This window comes from Falco cherrug, chromosome 13 (assembly GCF_023634085.1).
Source record: "Falco cherrug isolate bFalChe1 chromosome 13, bFalChe1.pri, whole genome shotgun sequence".
Lineage (NCBI taxonomy): Eukaryota > Metazoa > Chordata > Aves > Falconiformes > Falconidae > Falco > Falco cherrug.
In genome coordinates, this window is record NC_073709.1 from 30,518,509 (window position 1) to 30,541,221 (window position 22,713).

General features: G+C 44.8%; 1 protein-coding gene across 1 annotated transcript in view; it reads left to right on the top strand.

The window, feature by feature from the left end:
• Positions 1-2,420: 2,420 nt before the first annotated feature.
• The window catches only part of CAPN13 (calpain 13), a 43,459-nt gene continuing 23,166 nt past the window's right edge, over positions 2,421-22,713 (top strand). The window contains exons 1-7 of the mRNA XM_055726129.1: positions 2,421-2,657; positions 12,792-12,861; positions 13,680-13,798; positions 17,558-17,691; positions 19,481-19,655; positions 20,534-20,605; positions 22,353-22,438. Of these exons, the coding sequence (XP_055582104.1) occupies positions 2,421-2,657; positions 12,792-12,861; positions 13,680-13,798; positions 17,558-17,691; positions 19,481-19,655; positions 20,534-20,605; positions 22,353-22,438 (893 nt within the window). The remainder of the gene's footprint in view (positions 2,658-12,791; positions 12,862-13,679; positions 13,799-17,557; positions 17,692-19,480; positions 19,656-20,533; positions 20,606-22,352; positions 22,439-22,713) is intronic.

The window sequence follows — 22,713 nt, forward strand, 5'->3', positions numbered from 1 at the left end:
CCTGCAAAGGAAAAATAGTTAGCTGTATTATTTTCTTCAGTCTGCCTGCTAATTTATTCTGGGTATGTTAAACAACGTAATTAAACACACACACACACATGCTAAAAACTCTTGTTCTCTGTCAGAAGAGAGGGAACGCGTGTCAGACCCAGCCTTCAAGCTCTGTTAATTTTAATTTGAGTTTTGGAATTAGTAATCAGTTTTGCTGGAACACTGTTGCAAGAAATAGATCTTAGCATGCATGGGGTCTGGGCACAGTTTCAAATGAGTATTTGTTAAGAAGAAGCCATTCCCTTGTCGTGTTATGGTACATTACATGAGATTTATTTCCATTGTATTAAAAAATGAAAGCCCGAGGGAAATGTTCTCTCTTCTTGTTGGCCGAGGGTGGTTTCTGAATTCCATCTGATTTTTTTGTGGGGCTTTTAATTAAAACAATGAGATGCAAAACTCCTTGTTTTTCTAGACCATTGTTACAATGCCAGGAGGCCAAGTGACTTGAAGCCCTGAGAAAGGTGATGACACTAAGTAAAAAGTGTGTGTGTATGTGTGTGAGGCTGTATCACATGCTCAGTGTAGCTGATCTGTGTTTTTCACATATGTGAACAATTCACAATACAAAACTGAGGCTTTGCTCTTACTGGAGCCATCTGCTCAATTTGGGCTGCACCAGGAGCATACCAGACCTACAGGTATGTTTGTTTGGTAGGAAAGAGCCCTTTCATCTACTAAAAAGTTAAAAAAAATAAATAAATAGAGAATGCACATTTTAAGTGGAAGCCAGGAGTTAGGGACAGAAATCACTGGATCAAGTACAGTGGCATCTGTCATGCAAGATGCCAGAGGATGTGTGTGCTAACACTGGGCTTCACCAGGAGCATCTTTTTTTCATAAGGAAAGGGACAAAAGGGAAATTATAGCTTGGGACAGTTAAAATTTTGGTTTTGTGAGGGCAAGTGTGAATGAAAGGTGAAAACTGGTGTGAACCCTGAGTTGCATTTAGATCCAGCAATGTGGAATTTTGTGTGATAAAAGGTGCTGCAGCAGGGACCAGGAGGCAAGGCAGGCTGCACAATCTTCCTGCTACTTCTCTGAACTCTGAAATCCACAACAGATCTGTTTAGCTGAAGAAAGATTCCTAGGAGGTGGCGCACACATGGTACATCTCTCTCTACATCCATGTGGCTCTGGGGAGTGCATCCAAAAGCCTCTACTCTGGTTAGACAAAACAAACTGCTCTTTTTAAGCTCCGAGGCCACTGCCCCTCCAAATGTGCAAGTTTTCCACCTTCCTGTGCCCTTATCCCATGCTGGCACTGGTCTCTATGTCCACCATCTCCATGGAAGATGCACTACCTCCTTTTGGAACAAAAGTAGATCTTTGATGGCAAGAGTCCTGCTGTGCTTTTTGATGACTATAAAGGCGATAGAGTCCACGGCAGGAGATTTTAGCTCCCACGTGCTTCCTTAGCTGTGCCAGCAGATATATTAGCAGATCTGTCCAGTCTAGGGTTTTGTTGCATGTGTGAAATGTTCGCTTTTCCTAAGTGAATTGCTCCTCTAGATATATTAACAAAGAGGGGTTCGAACATGCTCCAGACTGGAATACCTGTGGATATGCAGTGCAATGAGTGCCCAGCTTAAATACGCATTTGCAATTCAGATCTGTTTAAACACTGGCCTCCAAATGAACTACTAAGTCCAAAAGCCCAGACCTTGGTGCACACTCATGTGAACAAGTAGTGCAGGTGGGATCCAGGTCTGGATGTTTCAGCTTGGATCCATCTCCGCACTGTAGCTGTAGGGAGTCTGGTGGAGTGTTGGTGTAAGCTGGTAGGAAGCCACCCCCTAATCTGCCTGGGGTCTTTGGAGCAGATCCCGAGGAAAGGCATATCTCTGCCTCCTTTACATCTCACAGAAAGTGATCATTAAGTGCTTGCTTGTGGAAATGAAACAGAGTAAATAACTGAGCACAGGTGTGATGCATGGCCAGAAGAGTCCTGGGTACCTCTGAGCAGCCTCCCTGCTCACACCACCTCCCTTCTCCCCTGTGCCTGCAGCTCCTGCTCCATCCCCTATGCTCGCTTATGTTTGCAGATGTACCTCAGTACTAACAGAGCGGCTCGCTAACAGCTTTGCTCTCTGTCCTCAGGGAAGACTCAAAATTGAATTTGTAGCAGTGACAGCACTGGTTTAAGATAAACCAGTTGGGATTTGACGACTACTTTTTCCCCACACATTTCCAGCTAATAAGGATTTTGTCACTGTGACTGCCCTCAGCTTTGCAAGCTGCTGCTCTGCAATCCTCGTGGGGTGGGGGGGAAGGGGGGAAGGTGTTTGCTTTCCCACACTCTTAAGACACCATTTTTGATTGGGAAACTAATGGCAATCCATGTCTCTCCTTCACAGGGAAGGGGCACAATGCTCGCCCCCGGCTCTGCTGTGACGTTAGAACAGGGCTGGCAAACAACAAGGGCAATGGGAAGCCACCAGAATGTGAAGAAATTTAATAATCAGGACTTCAACCGCCTGCAAGCCTTCTGCCTGAGCCAAGGACTGCTTTTTGAGGATACCACCTTCCCTGCTCACGTCAGCTCCATTGGTCCCGACCTGCTCCCACAGGATACGCTGTATCAAATACAATGGAAGAGGCCAACTGTGAGTTACGCCAGCTGTGGTGTTTTGTAGCCACGCTGCTGAATGGGAGCACTGATGGCCAGAGGCTAAAGGCCTTCAACTTGGGGAAGGAGATCTGTGCTGAGCAGGGAAGTAGACCCTAAGGGGAACACTGCAAGGAGGGATCCTGGCTGTAGGATGTGTAAGGGAAGATAACCTCTGTAACATGAATGGTTTCATAGGGTATGTTTTTGTAGGAAGTTCCACCTATGAACCTAACTAGAACTAGTGTTTCCACTTTGACGTGCTTCTAGAGGGCTTTGTGCAAACCCAAGAAGCTGTCAAATTCTTTTAAAGATCTCTGATTTCTGTAATCCAAGCCCCTGACTCGGCAATACTGATTTTAAAATAATTGGGTAAGGTGTGAGATGAAGTACATTTGCCTGCTGATTCCCACTTGCAGTTTAATAGGCAGTTGTCATTATCTGGCATATGGCTGTTTAAATTGGGAAGTGGAATCACATACTCAGCTTGTTTATCCTAGGACCTAATGTAGGGAATCTTTCCATGGTCAGGCTGCATTGTATAGCACTGCTGTGTGCCATTTGCCGCTGGTGCAGCTACTGGATTAGCCACACACTGGCCTTCTGCTGGGTTTTGCTGAGTGCACACTGCTAGTGCCTGGGGCCTTTGGCTTCCTTGGCCTGGAGCAAATCAGTTCATCTCACTGAAGACAGCCCCTCAGGGTGTAGAGACAGCAACTGTGAGGCTGAAGATGCAGGGCAAGACAACTAAAAAAGAATGGTTTGGACAGAAGATGCAAGTAGGGCAATGAGGGTACGCTGGAGCTTGGCAATGCAGTGGCCTTGGCATAGCAGCAGCAGAGGCTGCTGCTAGCATGGACGTTGAGAGCCATGGTTCACAGAGGGGGAAGCCCAGGGAGCCTGCATAGCTGCTGAATGTGGATGCCCGAATCGAGAGGCGGGAAGTCCCAGCCCTGGTGTAAAAGGAATATGAGGTGGTGAAGTATCAGATGGAGCAGCAGCTGCAGTCTGGATGCTAGCAGGGCTGTAGCTGCAGTGTTGTGGCGATAGGGATGGGGCCTGAGGCTTAAACTTCTCACTACCCACTGCTGCAGCAGGGCCTGAAAGCGTCAGGCAAATTGTGGGTGCAGAGGTACAGGTATTTCCCATCTGGGTTGACGCTTTATCACATGGCTTGGTAGGTGTGGAGGTACTGGGTGCAGATGTTTGGGTGTCCTGTCCTCTGTGAAGCTGCTATGAAGGGATTGTGCTCCCCTGCAGAAGCAGCTCCTACTGCTGGCTGAACATACAGGCTTCTCCTCAGGCAGCCTTTCCTCAAAACTGGGTCCAGTGAGAATGCAGCTGGTGCTGTGTTTTTTACACCAGTGTCTGCTTCCAGGTTTATAGCAGGTGGGGATAATCCCTTTTGAAATAGGGGTTAAAGTAGAAGAATAACTGAAAAATGCAAAGGGAAGAAGTTAGTTGCCACCACTTCCAGACTGAGAAAGACAAAGATACAATAACTGAGCACCGAACTCACAAAAGACAAATATGGGTATTAGAAAGGACTCTCAGGGGCATTTTAAAGATGAATAAACTGGAATAAAATGTTATGATACAGTTCTGTTAAGTACTAACCACCCTGGTGTTTTCACCATTTGGGAGCAGCAGAGAAATGTAGGATTTCAAAAGCACACAAACTGACTTAGAAACCCAAATACCACTAATTTTGAAGCACCACAGTATGGGATGAATATCTATCCTGCTTGAATATAAATATAAAGGAACAGACACACCTTGCCAAAAGCAGAACCTGCTGCTGCTAGTGCTTGTCAGATGAGGCAGGTGTTAGAAAATCTCCTTCCTTTTTGCTGAATCCATGAAGATTAAGTTGATGAATGAAAGTTTTTGTGGAATCAGTTTCAGAAATTTGCAGAGGTCCTCTCCTTCCCAGCACTTCCCTTCTGAAGATTTTCTTCAGCAATCACTACACAGTTTCCAGCAACACCCTGCCGAATTGACTGGAACCAATCGCTTCCAATAATTTTTCAGATTTTTTTCAGGAAGGGGCAGGATGAAAAGTCATTTTCTTTGCCAGACCTCTCCTCTAAAAAATTAATCCATATGTTCATGGCCCAGGGTTTATGATGTGAACACTGAAAAGCCTTTTCTTCTATTATAAAGGTTAAGGCAGCATCACCAGTTGCTCTTCTACAACATACTCAAGGGACAGAAGTTGAGACTGCTGACTCAACTGACTCATCTTCAACAGAAACCCAAGATGTCAGTGCTGAAGAAGGCTCCATTTAATTTTTTTTTTCTTAGTTTGACTGAATTTTCCACCTGTAGCCATGTCCTGACCAGCCAGGCTTTGTCTTGCTAGACAAGATGCAAGACAAAGGGCAATGGCATCAACTGCCTGAAGAGCCCAATCAGAAGTTCTCAAATATCACAATATCTAGGCTGTCACAGTGATGTCAGACCTTGGCCTCTCTCCTGGTGGAATGAAGCAGGGGCAGAATAGCCAATTTAATCTATGTCTATATTTTTCTTAGCCTCCATTAGCTCCCTCTGACTTTAAAAAAATTTGGCTGGAAATATACTTGTAACAAAAGCGGCATCTTGGTCCTGATAGTCTCTTAGCCTTCATTTTCTGAGTCATATAGTATCTGGTTATTTAAGCGGTAGACAGCAATTATAACTGCAGTCATTGTTCCAGATCCAATTGAGCAGCTGAGCAACATGCTGCTTCTATTTTACCTTGTACATTGTCAAGAGAATTGCCAGATAACATTCAGAGTTTGGAGTCCTCATATCTGGGGGTGATGTATAAAGTAGAGAGAAAACAGCTTGATTTTTTTCAGGCAGAAATAGTAGTGATGACAGTCAGAAACGACTTATTTTGATTTGTAAAGTGAGCTGATTTAACATGGGAGTCCCTAAAGGTGGAGGTGGATCAGCAGCACCAAGACAACATTCAAAATGTCACATTTTGTAGCTGTAGTGGTTGCTGTTTCAAGGAGCTGGGACTGCTCCAGGCTGTGTTTTCATCCCCAGGCCCTTGGTCTACATCCATTGAAACATGCACAGTTTGTAACAGAGGTTTTGCATGTGGTATTTCAAGCATTATTAGAAGTAGGGCTGGAGGTACCAGATACAGCAGGAGCTCTGCAATTAACTTGTCAGTTCACCCACCGTTTTGAGAAATGGAAGAGAAGTTGTACTTTAGACCCAACAAAGGAATTTTTATAGCTGGGCTTTTCTAAAGATCAGTCAAAGGGAAATTCTCCTTGAAGAGTTCTGAACATTTAAAAATGTGAGATACCCCTTTAAAAATGTTCAGAACTATTTTTTTCATTGTTTAGTGCTTTTCATTCAAGAAAGCAATTAAGTGGAATAGAGGAAGTCATTAAATGATTTGCTGTTGCTGAATACGCATTTTTAATCAATTAATGTTTAGACTAAAGATTTCACTCTGTTCTGATCATGATGCATAGTGCTATACAGATGCAAAAAGAAACCCAATTAGGATGATCCAGATGATGTGAGTTGCGGTAGTGCTGAATGCAGAATGCTTTATTTTTGTTAACATTTGGTTGTTTTCAAACATGGTATGTATGAGAGGAGAGAGATTACCACGTACGCAGCAGTGCCTCAGCTGTGCACCAGGGGTAGCCCACCATTGTGCACAGTGTGGTGCCCATTACACATGTTAAGGACAGTCTCTGATCTTCAGCGCTTGTGCTTTAAAAAAAGGCTAAAATGGGCAGAGGGTGATGTCACTGAAGATTTTTCTGAAGGGTCTTCAAGGTCACAGACGACTGCTCTTGCACTGCTCACCTTTTGTCTCTTGGGGACCCTGTAGCTCCCTTATAGAGTGAGGGGTTGCTGAGCGAGAGTTTAACGTAGACTGACATCTGCATGGGAAAACCAGAAGACAGGGAAAAGCTGCAAAGTGGCTAGCAGAGGTTTGAGGATCAGCATGAGAGAAATCCCTGAGTGCCTCTGACGTGACTTGTAGGAGGGTGTGTGGCGAAAGGACTGTCTGAAATAATAGCCATCATGGGTTTCCTCTGCATCATCACAGTCTGTTTGGAGCATCAGGGCATGGACTGCTTGGGTATTTGTCTCACGTGTCAGGGGAAGGGAAGAGTAGAGTCTAAAAGAACTCCTTGGATAGAAGCCACCAAAAGAGGCTGCTTTAGTGTGAACTTGAGCAAGGGATATACCGGTTTCCCTTAGCAGACTCAGAACCATGCTACTGCACTTACCTAAAAAGCATTGGGGAAAATGATACGCTTTGAGCCAATGCTTGTTTGCTGTGAATAGTGATTTTTCATTTGATTCAGTAACTTTGCAAAAAGGCTTGCTCACATTTTTTCATCCCTTCCAAAAGCAAATTTAACTATCTTTCAGGAGCAGAGTACCTATCATGATTCTGCACTGCTGTTTGGATACTGTTTTTTTATTTGGATTATATTTAATTCCCAGAAATTTCCAGGAATGAACATCAACATTAAGGGGGTTTGAACCTAGGAACTGACTAAATCAAAATGGACCCTTTAAAAAAATAGTTTTGAAGTTAAAATCTTTCCAAACAGATAAGCTGAGCTGGAGTTCCTATTGCATCAGCCTTGGCCTGTCTGTAGCCGGAGGGGAGAAAAAGACAGATTTTGTTCAGGCAAGAAATCAGACAACAGTTTGAAGTTAACCTAAAATCTTAGCTCTGCTACCACAGAGGCAAATGAAGAAAAACCTACACCCCCCACCCCCCACCCCCGAAAAAAAAAAAGAAAAAGAGGAAAAATAAATGTGGCTTGTCTCATGAGCTGCTTTAATAAAGCAAGTGTGTGGTGATGAGGGATAGTGCTGTTCTGCACTACCTGCAGGTCTGTCACCTTAGGGCCATTTTCTGGCATGACCCAACACTGCTTGCCAGCTGTTCATGATGGAGTTCACAACTTCAGCATTTCCCAGGGGCCACAAGGCCCTTGGATCATGTTCAGTATTTCTCCCTAATGAAAATCAAAATCAATTCACTTATTTTTGAGTGTGCGCGTGCAATCAGTGTAATTGAACAGGAACAGCATTTCCAGGCTGCCAATGTCTCAGCTCTTGCCTACTCAGCTGATTGCATCTGACCTTGACTTCGGAGTTCGTATCTTTGGGCTAAGGAAGCTGTAGTGTGTCACCATTTATTACGTCTGTCTTTCTGCACCGGCTTTAGATGAGGAGGGTTTATTTGCATAGTATCTGCCAGCTCTGTTGATTTTTGGGAAGGGCTGGTTGGGGGAGGGGGGATGCATGCATCCCGGGTTGAGGGGAAGGCAGTGTTCCTATGGTGGTCCACTTACTCACCAGCTTCCCTGTTTCTCAGGTTGGGGAGTTAGCTAGCAAGATTATATGGCTGTGGTGGACACAGGGGAATACCTGGTGACACCCTGCCACTTGGAAAACATCAACTTGTGCTGTATGGTCCAAGCAGGAGGTTTCAAGACCTGTAAGGAAACGTCTGTCAAAGGCTTGGGGTAGACAGGGCTACCTCCCTTCTTTACCTCCTTTGTATTTACCTCCTCTGTTTACAATTACACTGAGCCACACAAACGGGTTGCAGGTAAAATCTGAGCTGGTTTCTGTTTCTGCTGGTTGTAGGACACCAGTCTGTCTTCCAACAGGACTTTGCTCTCACGTTTGTGGGCTTCCTGCTTGTGTGGAGTCTGTGGAACTCATTCCTCCATTGTGAGAGAGAGCTGAAGCAGAGCAGGTTTTTTTTTTAAGCAACTGAGGTGTTTGTATTGAAAACAGGCAATTAGGAATTGAGTTATTCTGCTGTAAAGCAGGGAATTGAGTTCTGGTGGTACAAGCAAACCCCTTGAGATTAGCCTGTTTTTTTCCCATCTAAGAGAATGTCAAAGAAAAACAGAATATGAGTTTTAAAAAAAAATATTAGGCAGATTCAAGAAAACAGATTCCTGATTCCCTTGAGGTTTAATAAATACAAAACTGTGGATAGGGACTCCAGCCTGGGAAGACTTTTAGTCCCCAAGTGATGGAGAGTGGGAGGAGGTGTGCAGGAGGAGCATTAATTTCAGGTTGCTTGGTTATCCTCTCCCTCTCCAAGCTGTCGAAGACAAGTCATTGCAAAAGGCAGACCTGCGGTGTGACCAAGCACAGTTTACCCTTTGTTCTGCCCTCCCTTCTTACTTCAACTGGTTTATTTCTGTGTTAGTTCTTCGGTGGAGGTTTCCTGGGTTATGGGATGTATGACAGTGGTGTGCCTGATCCCTCCTCAGTGCACAGCTGGGCAGTGCCCTCAGCCCAGGGAACTGCAATACAGTGTTTGCAAGTTCCTAATTCAGAGCAACACTATGAGCACAGCAGTGATGCTGAATTAAGATTTGTCCAGCTGAGAACAGAGTTTGGCTTTCAATCAATAGCAGCCTTTTTATTTTTCTTAATTGGTGTGTGTTGAACAGGGAACACCATGACTCATGGTGGCAGGACATGTCAAGGTGTAGCTGGAACAGGGGGAGCAACACAAGTGCAACCAAAGGGAAAGATGTCATGCTGTGGCAGGAACAGAAGTGGAGCTGGGATTTACTGTGGGGTTAAGGTGAACTCATCAGGAGGTGGCTCTGCAAAGAGTCATCTTCTGCCTCTTAACCCTCTGTGGCTTTACGCCTGCACTCATGATGATGCTGGGCTGGTGGGAAGTTTGTGGGAAAGTGGCCACAGGCAGACCCACCATACTGAGCAGCAGCCTGCAGTCAGACTGGCTTATGCTGCCTATGAAATCCCACCTCAGGCTTCCAATTTTCCACAGAAATGTCTGATTGTGTCTTTTGCATGTCTGCATGTGGTCTACGTCTAGACTACTTACCTCCAGCTTACTCTGGGAACTTGTTTTTCCTTTAAAATTCCAAGCAAATATAAAAAGGAATTTAGAGACAAATGCATGTACAGGGCACCGTCCTTCCACCTCTCAAATTAATTCTCCATCTTGCCCTTTGGATAGACACGTCTTCTGTGGTAAGACCATCCTCTATAGGATGAACTGGTTTGAACTTGAACTTCCCTTTTATTTTGAATACATAATGAATCTTCAGCAGGCCAGGGAAAGCGAGTGATGATAGCTTTGTCCTGAGGGGGATGAGTTCAGGCAGAGCGCTTGACTTGCAGCCCATATGGTTGCCTTCACTGCTGAACTCATAGATACTCTGAGAAGAGACCACGTGCCTTGTTGAGCTCAGTCTTCTTTCCCCCTCCAGCTAAACCTGAAAAGTCTTGGGGGAAATGCCACAAAGCCTGATCATGATTTCTCAGTGAAACAGGGCACTGCTGCTGGACAGACTTAAAGTTAAATCTGTGGTTTCTCTGTTTGCCATGCAATTTGAGCACTAGCGAATAGTGAGGCTTGCACGTTTTGTGTAGCAGTAACTATGTGCTTAGCTGTATTTTGCAATAATAGATGATAGTTTCTGGTGGTTTATGACTGCTGTATTCTTGCCTCTGAAGGAAGAGGAGCTAGTTGGAGAATTGCTTTCCTTCTGGTTGAGAAGGCCCGTATTTCCAAAGCACTGCAGCCATCACAATTATGCCCTCTAAGCTCTTTCAGAAACCCTCTGCACTTAGTTCAGGCTCCCCACTGCATCATTCAAGGGAACAGCCATTCCACTACTGACTTCAGGGGCTGTGGTCTTCCAGAGTTCTTCTAAGTATCTGATCTTGCAGTTCCCCACTTCTGCTGCCTCTTGCCTTTGCTCCAGCTTCTGCTTGTCCCCTGCCCTTCCTTGGCTCACACCCAAACGCTCCACAAAGAGCCTGTGCTCTGTGCAGTGCATCCTTTTGAAGTGTGCCCATGCTGCCTGGTTTTCTCAAGCCTGCAAAGAGGTGGCTACACTCAGAAGCACAAACCTCTCATTAAAACCAGCCCCTCCATTTCTGACAGCAGTGCGTGCAGCAGGGGGGACTGCTGCCTTTTCAGCCAGTGGCACTGGTGTCAGCTCAGTGGGAATTCACCTTGCATTCGCCACTGCATTCAGTTTCTGCAGAGGGACAGCTGCTGGGTGGCCCCTTTTCCATGGCTAGTCACACACTCTGTTGCTTTCCAGTTATTGCCCCCTAAATCTGTGGGGAGTACACCCCCCCGGAAGCAGAGTTTAATGTGTTGTGGGTGGGGATTACAGGGAGAGATTTGACTTCAGCTTTTGTTCTCTCTGACAGCCACAAAATGGTCTGTATCCGCAGTCAACACATGTTGGTTGAGGCTGACTTCAGATCATGTCTCTTCTGGTTTTAGACAAAATTACTGGTTCCCCTCAGCAAGGAACCTGTTTAACGACTCGGGTCATCCCTGTTTGCTTACTGAGGAGTCAAACATCTTGGTGGGCAATAGGGTATCTGCTGCAGCATCTAATGGGCTGACTTTTCAGCCAGTCTCTGTAACAGGCTAGCAGGATCCACAGTGCACTTAAGAGCTTTATTGTCCCAGCACAGAGCAGAGCATCAGCCTTTTCCTTGGGAACCTCATAAGAGACACAACTGCATTCCCATTAGTTTCAGGCTTTTGTTTCTATACGGCGGTTACCCCCATGGCAGCTATGCACTATAGCACACTCATCAGAGCCCAGTCACCCTGCCTGGGGCAGCTAACACTTCAACAGCCTCAGAAATGTTGGGGGAACAAAAGTAGCCATTCCTTTATGCTGTTGGTTTTTTTTGATGACTACTGGCAAGTCAGACACACAAAGGAAAAGGCCAAGTTCAGACCCTTGTCATGCAAGTTACTGTTTAATGTTTTGAATTCAGGGAAATAGAGGCAGGGAGAAGATAGGCAGATGTAGAGGGAAAGGGAGAAGGGCTGAACACTGCCACTTCCCTGTATGATGACCAACTGCTGCTGCTGGTGACCACGACTTCTTAAGCCTGCTCCCATGCTATGGGTAAATCCTTACGGCAAACCCCTGAAGTCCTGGCATAGGTGTAGACGGCTGCATGAAAGCATCTGTCAAGGAAGATGCGTACCCAGGCTGCTTTCCCCTGTGTCGGTGGTGCTGTGGGAGCATGATCTGTCCGCCAGCCTGGAGCAGCAACGTTGCATTGCATCTTCTCTTGACAGGGAAACTTCTTAGAGGGATTTGATCATTGTGAAGCCACTCCAGAAAACTGACAGCATTTGCTAATGCTTAGCTCATGCAACTGTGTGAGTCATGAGTCACTTTGTGTGCTGGTCTCATTTTTGCGCAGCATGTCAAATCAATTGGGGAGAAAAAATGCCAGGGCCTGCTTAAGGAAGAGCTGCTGTATTGTTTTGCTTACTCAAATGTTTTTTTCGCTTTCATCTCTTCATTTTCTTAGGTGTGCAGTGACTCTCCTATTTAAGGCTGATTGCTCTTTCAAAACAGAGCCTTACCCAGTTGGTGTGTGCCAAGGGTTACTCACAGGGGATGCTCAGGCCATTCCTACCTTAGCGCTCAGATATCCCAAACCAATAGCAGAAACAGGTGGGAGAATGATTCACGTTTCTGTGTGCAAAGCCGAGCTCTGAAGTGTTTCCCCCTTCACTGCCCAAGCAAGACATTCCGGGAATGCCAGGAAAATTCTCCCTGAATTAAAAAAAGTCAGCCAGACCTACGGGGTTTTGCAGCCAGAGACTAAGCTCTCTTTCTACAGCTTCCTCACTGGAGTGATGAAAAGCAGCCCAGGCTGATCTGCATTAGTCCTGCATGGAAACAGAAAAGGCTCAGAGTAAAACATTCCTAGACCCAGTGCTGAGCTGAAATACAGACCCTGCTCCACTTTGCTTGGAAACCTCTGTGTCTCTGTCCTGCTGTCCCCCAGGTGCCTGCATGATTTTGCAGCCAGGCTTAAAGCCCTCTCTGAAAGGTGTTGGTAGCATTAGAGGAAGCCAAATGAAAACTCAGTAAGCACCCAGCCAGAAGTTTCCATCCCTAGGAATAGCTCAGTACAGTGAAGAAGAGATACCCAAGTATCTCCTCTGTTATTTTGGCATCAGGCAACAAAACTTCAGGGCTCAAAAGAAATAGTTTTAAGCTCTGGAAAAGGTAGGCAAGCAAGGGTCTTCAAGGAGCAGGAACACACTGCTGGCAAAGGCTGGGTACTCACACTGCTCTTTGCGATTTCTTCCCTCCAGGAACTTCTGAGAAATCCTTGTTTGATCATGGATGGAGTTAGCAGATTTGATATCATGCAAGGAGAAATAGGTAAGGTCACGTTCCTGTTTTGGAAAAGATTGGCACAAAGCAATAACCTGTGATTGCTTTGCTGTGTTCTTGGAGGAAGATGTGGACTGTGGTAGCTGCAGTAAACAATTAGTGCAGATCAATCCAGACTCATACAAGTCACAGAATGGTCAGGGTTGGAAAAGACCTCTGGAGACCATCTAGTACGACCCCCTGCTAAAGCAGGTTCCTCTAGAGCAGGTTGCACAGAATCATGTCCAGGCAAGTCTTAAATGTCTCCAGAAAAGGAAAGTCCACAGCCTCTCCAGGCAGCCTGTCCCAGTGCTCTTTCTGTCATCCTCACAGTAAAGAAGTTCTTCCTTGTACTCAGATGGAAATTCCTGTGTTGCGGTTTGTGCCCATTGCTCCTTGTCCTGTTGCTGGGCATCACTGAAAAGAGCCTGGCCCCATCCTCCTGACACTCACCTTTAAAATATTTGTATGCATTACTAAGATTCCCTCTCAGTCTTCTCCAGGCCATAGGTCTTCCCATTTCTCACCCCACTGAGAGGTTTGAAGATTTCCTAAACCATGTTCTAGACTGCAAGTCTCTCCATAACCACAAATGATAGGAGCATGAAAGTAGAAAAGGATGGCTGGGTGGCATCAGGGTTGACAAAGGACATTGCTGGTGAATACTGGGTAGTGGTTCAGTGTATCGGGGGAGGAAAGGGAGAGAGAAGAATATTTGTTTCTTTAAACAAGCTGGTTCTTAGATGTGGAAGTCCACTCTTCTAAAGAGTTAGTTATGATCCACAACAGTGAGTGACTGAATACATTGGATTCTCCCTTCCTTCAAGGTGACTGCTGGATGCTGGCTGCCCTGGGCTCCCTGACACTGCGGAAGCAATTTGTGGAAAATGTTTTACCAAGGGACCAAGGATTCCAGGAAGATTATGCTGGGATTTTTCACTTCCGGGTATGTATTCCCTGATGTCTTGGTACTGCTTGGGCTTGGCTGGGTTACACAGCGGTTCAAACTGCAGTCCCAGATCTCGACATTCTGGAGTGCTTTGGCTCTTCAGTGTTGACTCTCAGTTTGGAATTTTGCAGAAAATCCCAAATTTTCAAGTGATTCCTTATGCTCCAGTTGGTGCAATCACACTCCAGGGAATATGAAGCCCTTTTCTGAAAGTTTCTGAAAGTTCTGAGACTCCAGAGGTACACATATACCAGCTGTTAGACCGATTTGTGTACATGTGTGTTTTAGATGGCATTCTGGTGTCTGCTTTGATTTGGACAGTTTGTTATGGCTGTCAGCACACTTGTGTTCTTTATATATTTGGATTAATTTTCTGTTTCCCGATATACTTCACCTTGCCCTTTTAGCTCATGGAAATGGCTTGAAATTACATATCCTTGAGGCAGATCAGAGGAACAGGCTTTTGATATTTTGAAAAGAGATTTGTTTTGGGAAGAGGAGCAAGTGTTTTTAGTAAATCTCACTTTCTACCAACTCTTGAAATTCTCTGAATCTCACAAGAAGGTGACTGGGATAGTGACTGGCATGCCCTGCTTCCTTGTGTCTGAGTCGACCACATATCTTGTGGGATTAGAAGCACTTGCAGTACCATTAAGCTCCAGAAGCTAAATTGGATATAGAGGGAATCAGTATATACTCGGCCATTCATCAACTCTTTTTTTTTTTCACATATCTGTTTTGTTATATGTGGTTCAATATCAAGCAAAGAGCTCTGGCAATGAGACTTCTTTGACCTCCTGGAGCTCTCGTGGAGCAGCACCAGGAGGATTATCTTGCAGGCAGTCTAAATTTTGCTCTGTTCCTTTGCTCTTTGGAATACCAGATGTTTCTGTCTTGGCCCATTTCCAGCATGCAGAGGTGCACTGTATGAGATAAATCAGCTGAAAGGACACCAGTCTGCTTAAAACACTTTGAAAGGATGCAAGCTAGATTGTCTTTCATGAGAGCTTTGAAAAGATTAGTTAGGAGCAATCCTTAAATCTTAAGCAGTATAAATACCTTACAGTATTTGAAAATGTTTTCCCTGTCATCTCATCTGCAAATCAGTGCAACTGTTTCTGGCTTTCCTTGAGCAGTAAACCCCTGAGAAAGCTTCTCTGAATGGAAATGCTTCTTGGCAGTGCCTTTCAATTATTCCATCAAAAATATTTTACTGCCATCCACAGGCTAAGTCACCAGTCCTCAGTTCAGTGAAGAATCACAAACAAGGCATATCACATACTAATATAAAAATTTTAGTTTATAACTTTTTTTCACCTTTTTGGATCTGGAGCATATTACCTCTCAGGAATACAAAGGGCTGCTCCAGCCTTCCTACACAACACTGGCTGTTCAGCTGCAAGAGTTAAGGGTGTTATGCACTTCATCAGCTGTAGTTGAGATGGGTGACATTTTTATCTAGGGAATAATTACAATGATGTTATTCCACTAGGCATTAAGTTAGTCCTGTGTTTGTACAGGAATCACTTTCTCTGCCACAGAAACTGATGCCTGTGAGGCAGGGTGTGCCATGCGTTGTCATAATGAACAGCAGCAGCTCAGCTGGGAAACAAACAGAAATATGCCGCAGGGAATATAGGGGGGTTTGGCACAGTGCATCAGCTCAAAGCAGGATGGATCTGCCCTGAGTGTTAAAGTCCCTCTCTCAGGAAGAAACTGTTTAAATCTTTAAAGGCCAGCTGAAATCAAGGCCTCCATTTCAGGACACATCCAAAAGGTGCCTTCTAACACCATGCAGAAAAGAGTGGTTGAAAGGCATGGGATTTTTACCTTGCTTAGTTCCAGAACTGGATTTCACGAAGATCCCTGTCAAGACGGGGGGAAGAAGGCAAAATAACCAGGCAGTATTCCTCCTCTGACCAGCAGCACTCTAGGCATGTTGTTGTCGTCTTGCAGCTGCCCATTTCTTTTTCCTCCTCTTATAAGCCCAGGAAATTGAAGTCTTGATTTAAAAGGCTCACCACAAACGTGGGAGCAAAGAACTTCCCTCTTTGCAGCCTGCCTAAATAGGGATATTTTCTTTCATTTACTGTCATGTTCCCAGCTGCAGTACTTTAAATCCTGGGGGTATAAAGAAATTTCACGAAGCCAGATTCTCAAACCAAAAAGCAAAGGAATTGGCCCTCTCTGAAGGCATATGGGAGACAGTGGTTTCTCCTTTACCACTTGTGCTTCCAGAGCATTCTAGGGCTTTCATGAAGTTTCTTATTCCCATTGTGACTTTTCCTCTCTTTGTGGAGCTCAGATGAGACCACGACCTGGGAGCCTGAGGCAGTCAGGACAAAGCAGTTCTCTTTAACCAGCTGAAGAAAAAAACAATGCTGCATTCAGAAGATCTCTAAGCTTGAGCTCCCTACCAAAGATGGCCAAGGAACTTGGCTTTTGGAAAAATGTCACTCAGTGGGTTTGGATTGCATTAATCTCCTTGTTTACCTGTTGTGTTTGCACATGAAGCACTGTGGGGAAGTGTGTTGGATGTCACACCTTTTCTCTATGGAATTCTGCTGCCAGATGTTGACGGGTGACAGGAGGGCACATTAGGTGACCAAAAAGACAGTTCCTTTTGGACTGTCTTCTTGCCTGTCTCCCTTTCAGGCAGAGACAGCCAGTGGCAGGCTTTTCCTCAAACTCCTTCCTGCCAAAATCAAGCAGGAAGACTCAAACCACTCCTGCACCTTAAGTTTGGAAAGTCCAACCCTGCCACCTCCTGCTGCCACTAATGTAGGAAGTGAGAGGCTGGGGTGAGGCAGAAAGTAAGTAGGATCAAACCTGCTTTCAGCTTAGCAGACCGTAAGCTGCTTTGCTGCTGGGCAGATCTGGTCTTCTGCTTTTCTAACAGAACAGCTCATTTGGTTTGTTGTTTTTGTTTTTTTTTTCATTGACCAAAGCTGTTGAAATAAAATCATGCTAGACTAAATCTATTGCTGGCATACTTCCACTGGAGTCCTTAGCATTACTGCAAATAAGAGCTTGGCCTCTTATGATTGCGAATCATGCTAAGCTACATTAATCTGCTAATGACTCTGGAAATGGCTCCTTTAGTTCATCCCCACAGTTCTCTTCCCCTATCTTCTCCCTTGAAAGGTTTCATCAGCTGGAGAAACACCTGCTCTGTCCACACGCTGGAGAGACTGCCTGTGTCCTCCTCATCTATCAGGGAGATAGATAACACCTCAAAACAGTCTTTAGTCACTACACTGTTCCTGTCCATGACAGCACATCAGACTCTTAATTGAAACAAAGAGGAAAGAAAATCTAGAGACTGGATCTTGACAGAGGCTCTCTGGCCAAGAGCTGTGCTGCAGGGGAAAATCCAAGTGCAGCTGAGGAGTGAGGCTTACTGAACCATCTGCGTGATTGTTCTTTATCATCTTGAATGCTTGCTATTGCCTAAGAATATTAGCATATTTCTCATGTTGAGTCTCTCCTCCCACTGATAGCAGGACTATTTATATTCCCAGATGACTCCCCCTGACACCGGGAAATCCAGCCACTTGGTAGTTTTTTTAACAATGTGGATGGACCATTAGCCTGGAGCAGTTCAGAGGAGAACTTGCACGTATCCACGTATTTAGACTAATTCCTGCGCTATTTCAGGAAGCTGTTGCTTGGCATGAATATTAGCTCTTAAAAGAAGTTCATTCTTTTCTCTTCCTTTTTTTTAATTTTTTTTTTTTTTTAATTTTTTATTTCCAGTTCTGGCAATATGGAGACTGGGTGGATGTAGTGATAGATGACCGGTTGCCATTCCTAAACGGAAGATACCTGTCTGTACACCCTCGAACATCAAATGAATTCTGGCCGTCCTTGCTGGAAAAAGCATATGCCAAGTAAATACACCTGGTCTATTCTTCTACCCAGCGTTGATTGCTTTCTACGAGTGGTTTCACCCTCAGCCCAAAGCATACCAGGAGGAGTTCAGGCTAACAGCTATATATGTTGTACTGTGCTTATGCAAGGAACTGTGTGGCCACAGGGCCAGCAAAACCTGGAGATGTTGGTCTCAGGCTGAAGACCTAAATGTACCCAGTCCTACTCTGGAATGTGATGCCCGAGAAGTAAAATGAACAGGGCAATGGCTGGTGACACGAAAGGAGATGGGCATCTCCTTGCTTTAAGCAAACTTCCTTGTTTTCTTTTCTGTATTTGCCTCTGTTTAAAACTGCAGACTCTAAGCAGGGGTTACCTCTGTTTACAGTTACCGATGAGAGATCGTGCAGATATTTGGAGAGGGCAATGAAAGGAAGCGTAACTGAAGAGCATGCCCAGCAAGCACAACACATGCGCTCTGTGAGTTGCTGGTCAGCTCCTCTCAATTCACACAGAGAGCTCTGCCACTTGGCTGAGTTCCCCAGTGCACCGCAGGGTTAATAACATTTAATAAAGAGATAATAATTTTAAAAAGATACTCTGAGGAGCAAAGGGATCAGAGTGTGGTCCTCTAGCATCTGTAACATAGCCCATTATTAAATACACTGAAGAGAAATTCCTGTGCTAGGGGTAATACAAAGGGCTGGAAATTGGTACACATACCCTACATCAAGCTGGATAACATTTGCAATGCAGTAGAGAGAGAGGAACCGAAGAAGAGAGCTCATTATTTTGGCACATTTGGTCAGGAATAAGCAAATGTTAAAGCAGCATCTGAGTGACTCAGGAATAAGATGCATTTTGCCCTGAGTTATCTCAGAAAAGTTGACTCAGGATTCAGTATCAATTTGCTGCATAAGATTTTAATTACAAAGCAAACCAAACCTCTATTAAATTAAAGTTGCAAGCGATGCTGTTTATGAGATTCCAATTTGAGAAGTTTTTCCCCAGTGCCCATGACAAATTCTTTTCATCAGTGTAGGACAAGGACAACCCTTCAAAATATAATTAGCTGCAGACTTCATTTGATTACATTCATTAAATACAGTGTGTATGGTGGGGTTTAACAGCATGCTCTACCTGTTGTAAGTACGCCATGTTCCAGCTTATTTGCTGTCCCAATAAAAAGCACATGATAAAAACAACAAGGACTGTGTTGGCAATATTATATTATTAACCTATTATTGCAGTCTAGCAGAGTGAACTGGGAACGGTGCTGTCTTGCCTTGGGAGCATGGGCAGATACTGTCACCTCTCTTTTCTTCCTATTTCTCATCTACAAAAGGGATACCGAATATTTTTGTGAAGTCGTGACAAAATATGATGGAGAGAATAATAGTTCAGCTCCATTTGATCTGAAATATCCATTTGAACTAGGCACCCTTGGCTCCCTTCCTGTTCAGAAGAAGGAAACTGGATACTTCAAGATGAGATGCAGCTCAGCTCCCTAAAATGTCTGCGTTGGCCTGAGATACACCTTATTATTTTCCATTGTCTGTAAATGACTCTAGACAGCTGCCTCTGATGTGGGTGGATATGTAGGAAAAGTAACTCTTTGCCTCATCATTCCGCAGGGCATGTGTTGTATCTGGCCATGTGTTTCAATCATGTTTCCTTTCATTGCCTCTCCCCAGTGTCTGCACACCCCAGGGTCCCCCCATGTCCATTTTGGAAGCCATCATTGTACGTTCTTTATTAAAACATAGTGCAAGGAATAATTAACTTTTTTTTTTTTTTCCCCCCCCCCAGATTGCAGGGCTCCTACCAGAACTTGCATGGAGGCTACATTTCTGATGCTTTAGTAGACCTCACAGGTGGAGTCCAAATGCAGTTTTCATTGAAGGATCCCCCTCCTGATCTGGAGGAGATACTGGAAGCAGCTGACAAATCTCAGTGCCTGATGGGGTGTAGCACCTCAGGCCAGGTGAGTCATAGGGCCAGTAGCCTGCCTTTCTTGGCTTACTGTGTTTGCAATAAGGTTGTTCTGAGTGAAAAAGGAAGTCCGTAATCTCTCTGTGCAATAGTTATAGTTTATGGATGCCTGAAGAGATTTGGCAGCAGAAAGTAGTTAAGGTTATGCAGTCGGGAATGTAAAAGGCTTTCAGGTAGATGGATTGGTCTGTCAGAGACGGGTCTGTGGCTTCTCTCCTGGATGATTCCACAGCTATAGAGTGGTATCCTCTCGCAGCAGGGCTGATTTTGGCCTTACAGCTTTCTGATTGACTCTAGCAAGACCAAAAGGCACCTCTCTTCTGTGAGAGGATGCTATTATTGCATTGTGATTCGCAGGCTACTGGTGTTAATGCTGGGAACTTGCAAAAGGCTTTGTGATGTCAGAAAGTATCTTGCTAAAAGTTTGCTAAAGCTTCCCTTACAGCATGTCAGGGGAGACTGCAAAGTGTGTGACATAGCTGCTGTAGTGCCTGGTTTGTTGGGACACGAAGCTCAGCTGTTGCAAACAAGCCAAGGACTAGCCCCTCAGCTCAGATGGCTGGCACTGAGCTGTGGGTGGCAGGGAAGTTCTGACAGTGATCCAGTCTAGGTCGTTCTGCAGTTGCAGCAGCCCTGGGACATTGAAGACCTTGGAAATATGTGAAGATCTTTAGTTTTGTTAAATGTACTGGCCTGCTTATGGCTGCAGTGGGAACAGTCACAGTCCTCTGGAGCCAGTGTATCTGAGGTACTGCTGTAGTCAAAACCAAACTTTTTTTCTGCCATGCGAAATGACAGTTCTGGGAGCTGATGGCCATGCCTTTGCCAGTGTGGCAGAGAGCTAAAAGCTGTGCTTTCTCCCTTCTGCAGCTGAGAAGGAACATAGAGCTGAAGAATGGGATTGTACAGGGTCATGCTTACACTGTCACAGGAGCTGCAAAGGTAAGATCGAGGACTCGTTCCTGCCTGGTGGTCTTGTACTGGTGATCTACTACAGTGCAGTCACACTGCTGTTCCATTCAGAGTAACTTTAATTAGCTTCACAATTAAGAGGGATTGTTGAAAGCTCATAGTGCAAATTCCAGGAGATGGAAGGGTTCTGGCTCAATGGGAAGACAGAGGATATCTGAATCCTATATTTTTTTCTAATGGAAAAATGCAACTTAAATGCATTTTTGGTTTGTGACACTTTAAAGCAAATATAGAATTTCTGGGGATTTTCATTCCGTGCTGACTCTTAAAAAATTCATTTTTCTATTTCAAATGGGAATAGAAGCACTGGCTGAAATTGTGGGATTTGTCATGTGATACAAATCTACATTTGTTCAGCTCAACCACAAGCTGCCAAAATTCAGGGTGTGATAAATAAATAACTTGCTGGTTCAAGAACAGCATTTCTTCATCTTTTAAAGCTGTTCTATTCATGCAGAACTTTTCCTGGCAAGATATTAATATAGCTGATCTGAAAACAGGACCAATTTATCATACAAATCCAAAGAAATGACGGATTTTTTACAACCAGAAGTCAGAACATGCCTTACTCCAGTAAGCTGCAGTGCACACAGGGAGAGTTAATAGTGAGCAAGGCCAAGATGGAAACCAAACAATGGCTATGCTAGTAAGCAAAATCGCTACAACACATTTTAAATCTCAGAACCTACAGTACTTTGGAAAGGGGACGTTGTTTTCTGTAAGCAATTTTCTCCCTTGTCCCCCTCTCTTTAATGGTTTCCTGTCTGACCTTGGCTTTGGTTCATAGCCCCTCATGCCGTGGCATGCTTGGTGCCATCATTATTGTCAGCGTGCTTCCTCTTGGAGGACACTTGCTCATAGCCAAGAGGCTCCAAAATGGAAGGATGGGGTTTGACAGGCTCCAGAGGAGTCTCCAGCTGGCTCTCCTCAAGACAGGGGTGGAAGGATCCCAAATCCTGTTGGAGAGGAAGCAGGCTGTTTGAGCTTCCTGCTGCTCATGATGTCTGCAGAGAGGAGAAACAGTCTTGCCTCGCCTTACAGGAGCGCCAAGGCATCCAGGGGGGTGTCCGATGGGGAAATTATTTGAGGATGGCCAGGGATTGGGCCTTTGTATGGGAAGAAGCTGCCATGGCATTTGTTTCCAATACTGCCTGTGAGTGTAAGCAAAGCCAGAAACAACAGGTTTGCTTCTCCTTTCCACTTACACCATTTTGGATTCACTGGCACAAGTGGGCTGCTTCTCGCTTAAACCAGGGACAGCAAGAGGAGAAAAGCACAGAAACTCCAGCTATTGGAAACCACAGTACTGTAGATAGCTACAGATTCTGTTTATCATCATCTCTCCGTGCTGTTGATACTCACTCCAGGCAGTCTGGTGACCTCGTTCCTCAAAGTCTCTGCCTTTGCTGACTCACAGCATCAGATGTGCAGAGTTAGGCACTAGAATTTCCCAAGGCTGTTGAAGTCATTCTGTGTAGCAGGAACGCTGCGTCTTCCCTCTGTGTCAGCTATTCACTGTCTCAGGAAAGCAAAATGGACTAGTTTTCTCCCACTCGCCTTTACAATGTAGGAAAAAGCACTGATTTTTAGCTGCACTCAAGTGAGATCAGAAGTTAAACCAGGTCTCCAGTGTATAGAAGAAGATCCATCATCTCTTCACTGAATGTCACAATTGTGAAAAGCTGTGACGAAGTATGTTTTGCTTTCCTCTTTACAGATACGCTACAAGAATGGCTGGAAACATATCATCAGAATCTGGAATCCATGGGGCCATGGGGAGTGGAAGGGGCCCTGGAGTGATGGGTATGGTCTTAAAGCTTTAATCTTATAAGGAGAATCCCCCTTTTATAGGCTTATTGTAAAGGACCTCTGCCTTGCACCCCTTATAATGAAGCAGACATTTCTAAATCAATTCATTATAAGTGTTACTTCCATCTGCAAAGCAACTGCCCACAGAAATCCAGCCCAGGGAAAACTAATGCAGCATTGGTTTTATATGTGTTCCTCATTAGCTCTAGCTCAGCTATCCCTTTTTGTCTATGTGTACATTTTTCCCAGTGGGTAATTCCAGATAAATA